The sequence below is a fragment of the Medicago sativa genome, chromosome 1 (assembly GCF_051527215.1).
Source record: "Medicago sativa cultivar Bolivia chromosome 1, Bolivia_mono, whole genome shotgun sequence".
Lineage (NCBI taxonomy): Eukaryota > Viridiplantae > Streptophyta > Magnoliopsida > Fabales > Fabaceae > Medicago > Medicago sativa.
In genome coordinates this window covers 8,861,370-8,870,028 of record NC_140749.1, presented here as the reverse complement: position 1 = coordinate 8,870,028, position 8,659 = coordinate 8,861,370, and the positions used below count along the sequence as shown (strand labels likewise).

Below are 8,659 nucleotides of genomic sequence, written 5' to 3'. Positions count from 1 at the left end.
TAAATATATAATAAAAAATTTAAAAAATATGATATTTTGAAAATATTCATTGTGACAAATCAAACATTTTACATGCTAACATTTGTATTTATATAGTAGTTAAAAAATAAGATCAAAGTAAGTTATGTAAATAGTATACATTGTAAAATTGCAACATGTATTTTGAAACCGATGGAGTATTTAAAAAATTTAATATGACATGCTTTTATGTCAAAAAAATTACTCCATTTAAGGGGCATAAAATGAGTCTACTTCATATTCAAATCAGTTCAGACTTTGTAAAAAAAACAAGTAGACCATGTTAAAGTTTTTTTAAAAAACTCTAGCTAAAAATGACAGGTTTGAAGACACACAAAAAGTCTTTTATGCCTAACAGAGTCACAATCACAACAATGAATATATTTTTTTTAATAATTATTCTTATTATATTATATTTTATAATTTGTGTTAAATATTTTCATTTTTCAAGAAATGTTTTTCAATAATTTAAACATATTAGTTTAAGTAATTTTTTTTACATATTTAAATGCATTATTATAAAATATAATTAAAAGGAATATGATATTCATGTCATAAAGATCCAGCCACAATTATAAGGAAAAATAATTTTTTTAGCTTCATTGAATAAATGATGTATCTACGGACCACATACATCATATATCAATGATCGTAAAAAGTTGAATTTTGCTTATAGTTGTGACCAAGAGTGTTTGGTCGTATCATTTAAGTGTTTGATTAGGGCTCACTTTTAGATTATTGTCTTAGGACATTTAAAAATAATAATTTTATTGACATACATTAAGAGTCTAAATTGTGGTTTACAATTACATTGTCAAACAAGTCTATGTGAACTTAGCTCAGTTGCTATGGACAATACATAAAATATGTAAGGTCTGGGTTCGAACCTCAGCCACCAAAAAAAAATTACATTGTCGAACAATGTTATTGATATACGAAATTATTAAAATATTTGATTTGAAGCATATTTATCTCCTTTTTTTCGTAGTGAAGCATATTTATCTCTTTGGTAAAAGAAAACATTTTTATCTCAAAATTAATACAAAGAATGATTTTTCATTGAGTAGAAGTGTAAAAAGTGACTATGGACAATACAAAATACTACTTTTTGGTGTGAAATTTCCTTCAAAACATAATACTACTTTTTTTGTGTGAAATTTCCTTCAAAAAATGCTATACAAAATAGTTAGATCATATTTCCACATGGAGTATAATGTCTCTTTATAAACACTTAACAACAAGTCCTACATATTATTTTGAGTCCTTCATAGTACTAAAAAAAAAGGTCCTTCATATTATTTTGAGTTAAAAAAAATCCTTCATATTATTTTTTTGTCAAAAAAATCTCAATAATGTTTATATTTTTTTAGTTATGTTTATATATTTATTAAAATTCCTTCCCTCAATTTTTTTCTCTCTATAATTTATCTCTTCTTTTTTGAAATCGCTCTTTTTTGTGTAAACCGGGTATCCTCCGCGTGCAACTGCGAAGATTAATCATGTGAAAATTAAAAAATTGAGGGAAGGAATTTTAATTATTCGTATTCAATTCAAAATTTAATACACAAATAATAAATAAGAGATAAATCATACCTATTTCCAATATATTATTTTCTCTTGAAAAATAATATTTTAAATATCTTCCTCGGATATAGAAAAATTAAATTGTATAGTATATGATACTTTTACATGATAGTGAAACTAATAAAAAATAAAAATAAAAAATAAATCTTTTTATTGAGGGAATCTTTTTATATATTCTTATTTTTTACATTTTTACATGATTCTTTTATACATAGAAAAATATAGAATTATTATTTTGTAGTTAAAACAGTGTCCCTGATTTATAGAACAGAAGAAAGAATAGAAAGTTAGAGAGAACTGAGAAGAAGTGATTCTAATTCTAATTGTGATTGTGATTGTGATTGTGATTTGGGGAAAAATTGAAAAGAAAGAAAACCCTAATTCACGATCAATGAAAAACCCTAGAATCACAATTCAACGTAGATGCTTGTAATCGGTGGTGTATCGTGGGATCTCAATCGATTCCTTCAACTCATATTCACCGCTCTTGTAATCGCTATTGGATTGCACACTCTTGTCAAGAACACCGCTTCTAAATACTTCGAAGTCGACGCTAATTTCGAAGGAGATCATCATCCTTCTTCTCCCACCTCCCCAATGCCCGGTGTTCTTAACTCCGATGAGCCTGTTTGTGCTGTTTGCGCTTCTCATGCCACCAAGAAGTGCTCCCGTTGTAAAGGCGTTCGATATTGGTATGATACTCTTGTTAATTCGTCATTATTCTTATGATTATGATTAGATTCAGTCCTGCTATATTTAAAAATCGTTGCTTTTTGTCCATAATGACACTTTTTTGATTTAATTTATCATTATTGTGGTTATAATGATTATGATTAGTTGTTTTGGTTAATTGATTATTGTGATTGGTGTTTTTTTTATATTATGATTAAAATTATGATTGTGATTATGATGATTATTAAGTTGTTTTGTTTTGTTTATTTGGTTAACTGATTGTTGATTAGGAATTAGGATTTGTAATGATGATTGTGTTTGTTTAAGAGAAAGCAAAAAAGGAACTGAATTTAGTTGTTTTTGTTGTGTTAGAATACTGGTAGTGGTACCCTTAATTCATCATTATTATTGTTATGATGATTATGATATGACTAGTTGTTTTGATTTTTTTGGTTATGTGTTTGTAATAATTAGGAATTAGGATTTGCAATGATGTTGTTTGTGTTTGTTTTTAAAATTTAAGATCTGAATTTAGTTTGGCTGTGTGTGTTGTGTTGGTTTTCCAGCTCAACAGAATGTCAACAGTCGCATTGGAATTCCGGGCATAAGAAAAAATGCAAAAGTAATAGCGGTGCCAATGTATTTAACTCGGCTCCAAATGGGGCAACTAATGGTGTGTTTAAGGCTTCTGCTGCTGGGGGTAAAGGATCGAATTTGATTGCACTGGTACCTAGTGGTTACGGTACTTCCAGGCCTATCAAGAAGCCTAAAGATGTAATTTTCTTTTATTGATGTTTTGATGATTTCTTTTTATGTTTTATTATCCCTTGTTGTCGAAGGTGAAGTGCATCCTTGAGGTGCTAAGATGTTTTACTGCCTCGAGGAGAGATGCCAAAGAGCACTCACTTAAGTGAAGAATAGTACGCTTGAATACTTTCAACTATTTTCTGTTTTATGTAGTCAGCACTTGAGATAGTAAAAATAAACATATTATGACTTTCAATTCGTAAAAAACTAAATTATTGGCAAATAAGCAGTCTGAAGACTAAAAAACTAGTTTGTCTTTCAATATTCTCCCCAAGCAGCATGATTAGAAAGTTAGATGACTGAGCTTTTTGGAAATTTTCTTTTTGTTATCGATAAAACACCAAGCGCATATGCCTCCCTTGAACTGACAAGGTTTTCCCTAGGCACCAGAGGCAGCTCCTTAACCAACATGAGGTTTCTGACCCTTTATGGTTCCTTGCCTTGGTGACTTTGTCTATATTTTGTTTATAGGGTTAAATCTTGTATGGTCTCTCTCTTGTATGCCAAAATTACAAATATTGTGCTTTTCAGGTTCTTTTTCCTTATGATGAATTTGTTAAACTATTTAACTGGGACAAGCCGGGATTTCCTCCTTGTGGACTCTTGAATTGTGGAAACAGGTTTGCCCTTCTCATGATCGAACTTTAGCTTTATTATATACTATCATTATTAACTGAGATATGAGGGTACATGGAAATATTTACTTTTCTTTACTTTGTAGTTGTTTTGCGAATGTGGTTCTTCAGTGTCTCTCATTCACAAAGCCGCTTGTTGCCTACTTGTTGGAGAAGGGCCACCGAAATGAATGTAATTTCTTAATTTAACTTCTTTTTTTCATAATGGATGTGAACTATATATTACTAGTGCTTATGTTTGTTGACGGTGTTTTTTCAGGCATTTGTAATGATTGGTGCTTTCTATGTGAGTTTGAAAGTCATGTTGAAAGAGCAAGGCTAAGTTCACAGGCGTTTTCTCCAATGAATATTCTATCTCGTTTGCCTAATATCGGTGGTACTTTAGGTTATGGAAGACAAGAGGATGCTCACGAGTTCATGAGGTTTTTTTTGTCGCAACATTACCATTTCAATTTTTGTAGTGGATTGTACATTAACTGTCTGGGAAGAATGCCTATTCCATATTTAGTTTTGGATTATCTAAAAGTTGTATTTTTAAAATATTTTTTTAGGTTTTCAATTGATACTATGCAATCTGTTTGCCTTGATGAATTTGGTGGAGAAAAAGCTGTCCCTTCTAACCTTCAGGAGACAACCATTATCCAACACATTTTTGGTGGTCGCCTTCAATCTGAGGTTAGACATCTAGTCTGACTAAAATTAACAGTTTGTTGTTGGAAGGCATGCTTTGCTGTTATTACATTACATCTATAATAAAATAGAGGCTAAAGGTTATGTTCTCCAGGGTTATTAAAGGGAATTGGCGTGTTTTTCTTTCCTTCCCACATTTAACTTAAGAAGTTAGTCTAGCCCAATTGCCAATATTTGATTTCTATGCAATCTTTATGGATCAGTCTTTAACCTAAGATATAAATTTTAGATTTTTTTTCAGTCTGATTATCAATTTCCACCATTTGCTTCTGTCTTAATCTTCTGTTTTTATTATTGTGAAACTAAATAGGTTATTTGCACAAAGTGTGATAAGACTTCAAATCAGTATGAAAGTATGATGGACTTGACAGTTGAAATTCATGGAGATGCTGCCTCGTTGGAGGAATGTCTAGATCAGTTTACTGTTAAAGAGTGGCTTGATGGGGAAAATATGTATAAATGTGAGGGGTAAGGTTATCTATCCTATTTAGTTATACAATAAACGGTCTGTTTATTAATTGAATGTAGAGGACATCATGAGAATTTCATCTTATTATAATAACTATTTTTGTTTGGAACTTTGAGTGGTGGAATTTATTTTTGTCAATGAAAATAGAATTCAAACACTTACTTTTGATGATGTATTTTGCCGTCTTTTAACATGTTATGCTGCTGTTTGGCAGGTGTCAGGACTATGTAAAGGCATGGAAACGTCTTACTGTGAAATGTGCTCCAAATATTCTTACAATTGCCTTGAAAAGATTCCAGGTCTGAGTAATATGTTCTATAGACTGTTTGTTGTCAGATGCTTTAGGTTGTTTATACTCTAGATTTCAGTCGTATCATTTCTAGTACTTCCCCTTTGTGCTTCATGTGATATGAATTATACATTGCTAATGCAGCATGATTATAACTATATACTGTTTAATTGCACTTTCATATTTTTCCTGCTAACACATAGAAACTTGAAACTTAAGGCTTACGTGAACTTTCTTTGTCAAATTTTCTCATGTTTTTTTTTTTGGGATGTTGTACATGCAGAGTGGGAGGTTTGGAAAACTTAACAAAAGAGTAGCCTTCCCTGAGACTTTAAATCTTAGCCCTTACATGAGTGAAGCTGGAGATGGATCTGATATCTATAATTTGTATGCTGTTGTAGTCCATATTGATATGTTAAATGCTTCATTTTTTGGTCATTACATCTGCTACATCAAGGATTTCAGGGGAAACTGGTATAGGATTGATGACTCAAAGGTAGATTTATCCCAATGAAACTTTTTACTATTTTTCTTTTTGGTCGCTGCATACTTTTTAGCTTTTAAACTTTTAGTATCCTCATTTGTGTGGCATTACATTTCTAAGGTTGCTTGTGTGGAATTGGAGGAGGTGCTTTCTCAGGGAGCATATATGCTGTTGTATAAAAGGTATCCTTCCCTCAAAATTTTCTTTGGTTTACATGTTGAACCCCTTGCCAACGTGATATATTCAGTTTTTTAAACTTTAAACATTTAATAATTTGCTCAGATAATTTTAGATTGAATGTTTAGTTTTGTATTCCAATACATACTGCATTTGCTCTGACCTTAAATTTTAGCACTTAGAAATTGTTTTCCACCTATTTGAGACCTCTGGTTATTTGAATAACTTACAGTTTATCTGGTGTTTGTTTAAAGAATGGTTACGATATTTGATGTTGGGAAGATGCATCATTCATATAACTTTTTTAACAGTAATTTGTGCCAATTACTCTGAGTGAAATGGCATGTAATTCTTGTTTTGATCCTGGACAGGTGTACTGCCCGACCATCAGGCCTTCAAATTCAAACTACCGAATCTTCAGGGAATGTAAAAGAGCGAACAGTGGAAGTGGAACCTGGCAAAACTGAACAAGCTGAATGCCTTTCAAATGTGAAGGCCTTGGATTGCAATAGAGATTGTGAGGTTTCACCATCTGATATTAGTCCAGAATCAAAGGTTTCTTCTGGTGATGAATACGAGTCTTCCATTGAATTGAACTCAGAAGCTAAAAGAGAGCAGTCTGAGGACACACTCTCAAATGTGAAGGTGTTGGCTTGCAGTAGAGATTGTGAGGTTTCACCATCTGATAATATTAGTCAAGAATTGAAGGTTTCTTCTGGTTATGAATATGAGTCCTCCATTCCATTGAATTCCGAAGCTAAACGAGAGCAGTCTGCGGACACACTCTCAAATGTGAAGGATTTGGCTTGCAGTAGAGGTTGTGAGGTTGTACCATCTGATATTAGTCCAGAATTGAAGGTTTCATCCGGCTATGATTACGAGTCTTCTGTTGAAGTGAACTCAGAAGCTAAAAGAGAGCAGTCTGACGCAGACATGATTGATGTTGAGTCAACTGATAATTGTAATGATATTTCTTATAGTGCTGTTGATGAATCATCTTATTTACCCATTTCTCATGTTGTTGAAGATTTGATTGATGTGGATATGGGAAGACCTATAGAAGAGACTTCAGGCTGTGCGCAAGATCAAGATGATACTGGTGTGGCTGGGTCTTGTCCTTCTCCAGGTTTACCAAATGATTTTTCTTTCTTGGATAAGCATTCTTCTGTTTCAATAGATTATCGAAATGTGGAGGAAGATTTGGAAGATACAGATGCGGTTAAATGCAAGTTGCTAACAGCTAACGACGATGCATATTATGGCAATGGATATGTTAGTGCAAACCAATCTGCTACTCCACATGAAGATGCTGGTACTCTATTTTCCGGTGTTGCTTCCTATCCCACAGAAAAGGACAGAGGAAATGGAATTAAGAAAGTGGAAATATCAGCGGATAAGTTAATAATGTAGGTCTAGTTTTTTAAATTTAAATTCTTCATATCATTTATATCCCATCATCGGAAAGAGGTGGTGAGTTGGGAAATTTTTTTTCTGGGGTTTCTTAATTTGTGGGAACCTTGGATCTCATTTTAACTTTTCTAGATGGATTATCTAATTTAATTAATTATAATGATAGAGCATAATTCCTTGGTCCTTATTGCCCTTCATTCTGTACATAAAGAAAAGCATAAATTTTTTATTTTTTTTATTTTGCTGCATAGATCTGTAGTTTTTATTGTTGACTCTCAAATCTAGTTTCATTATTAAGAAAGTTGTTTCTGGTACAAAATACTTTGGCCTGATACTATGATTGTACAAATTCATGCACAGGTTCACAATTTGAAGAACAGTGGGCAACTGCAAGATTTCCACATTTTTTTGCCATGTATTTATAGCAGGAGTCAATTCTTTTATGATTTGTAAAAACTATATACATTCAAACTATGTATCATAAAAATGAGCTAACTTGTCAACACACATGGTCGTGAACTCACTACCTCGGAAACCTAGAGAAATAATGACGCTCAGGTAATTCATAAGCAATGAATGTTTGGAAAATAGTTTTTAGATAACGCTTGTCTAAGCATGTGATTCATGGAATGATAAAGTGAGTAGTATCTTTAAAATTCATTGCACAACTAAGTAATCTTAAATGTGTTATTAGGTGAATTTTCTCATAAATCTCTTGGGTGAAAAGTGATTTTTTTTTGTGGTCAAATAATCTAATGGCTAGAAATTCACATTTAAGGTGATTAAGTCGGAAATTCAGGACTCGAACCACAGCTCATGCATGCTATAACGTCTTTTTTATTGTGTTTCTTTTGGTTTTTCTACCACGTTTAAGAATTATATGTGGATTAAGTTCATGTACGTTAAAGAATTGCGTATATTCAATAGTCAAGAACACTATTTTTTCTTAAAAAACAAAAAAAAGTCAAGAATAGTCTTCAATTTGTAACCAAACAATTCACGTACAACTTGCAATTTTTGAATATGCATATATTAAGTGAAGTCATTTCAGTTATATGTGGTACACTTACCGCCGTAGAAAAATCACATAGGTAGGTGTTACATGACGTCATATCTCAGTGAACTGAAATACAAATATGTGAACTCATGGAGAGGAATAGGACACGAGTTAGTGAACATAAGTCTCCCCATTTTGTTGAGTATGTGAGCTCATAATTTAGAACACAATTTTAGCCAAATTCACGGAATAGCAGATTGGTTTGCACTAACAATCATATTTTCATATTTTAGATAGCTTAACCAGTGCAGATTTGGAAGATACATATGCGGTTAAATGCAAGTTGCTAACAGCTAACGACGATGCATATTATGGCAATGGATATGTTAGTGCAAACCAATGTGCAAGCCAAATTTAGAACACAATT

At 32.1% G+C, this 8,659-nt stretch overlaps 1 protein-coding gene across 2 annotated transcripts; it reads left to right on the top strand.

The window, feature by feature from the left end:
- Positions 1 to 1,873: 1,873 nt before the first annotated feature.
- Positions 1,874 to 7,738, top strand: LOC146952373 (ubiquitin carboxyl-terminal hydrolase 18-like). 2 transcript variants are annotated; one of them, XM_085701335.1, is made up of 12 exons: positions 1,874 to 2,294; positions 2,841 to 3,048; positions 3,613 to 3,701; positions 3,803 to 3,888; positions 3,976 to 4,138; positions 4,268 to 4,391; positions 4,717 to 4,874; positions 5,090 to 5,174; positions 5,448 to 5,660; positions 5,769 to 5,830; positions 6,197 to 7,231; positions 7,596 to 7,738. In XM_085701335.1, the coding sequence occupies exons 1-12, from the start codon at positions 2,026 to 2,028 to the stop codon at positions 7,606 to 7,608; spliced, it is 2,505 nt and encodes an 834-aa protein (XP_085557461.1). In that variant the 5' UTR covers positions 1,874 to 2,025; the 3' UTR covers positions 7,609 to 7,738. The 2 variants fall into 2 exon arrangements, with proteins under 2 accessions (XP_085557461.1, XP_085557464.1); XM_085701338.1 differs by lacking the exon at positions 7,596 to 7,738 and having other exon boundaries at positions 6,197 to 7,422.
- Positions 7,739 to 8,659: the final 921 nt, after the last annotated feature.

Bases quoted from the DNA above. Each gene is read 5' to 3' on its own strand.
- LOC146952373 (XM_085701335.1), top strand. From the start codon at position 2,026: ATGCTTGTAATCGGTGGTGTATCGTGGGATCTCAATCGATTCCTTCAA. The intron at 3,889-3,975 runs GTAATTTCTTAA...GTGTTTTTTCAG, and splicing joins GAAGGGCCACCGAAATGAAT to GCATTTGTAATGATTGGTGC. The intron at 5,831-6,196 runs GTATCCTTCCCT...GATCCTGGACAG, and splicing joins TATATGCTGTTGTATAAAAG to GTGTACTGCCCGACCATCAG.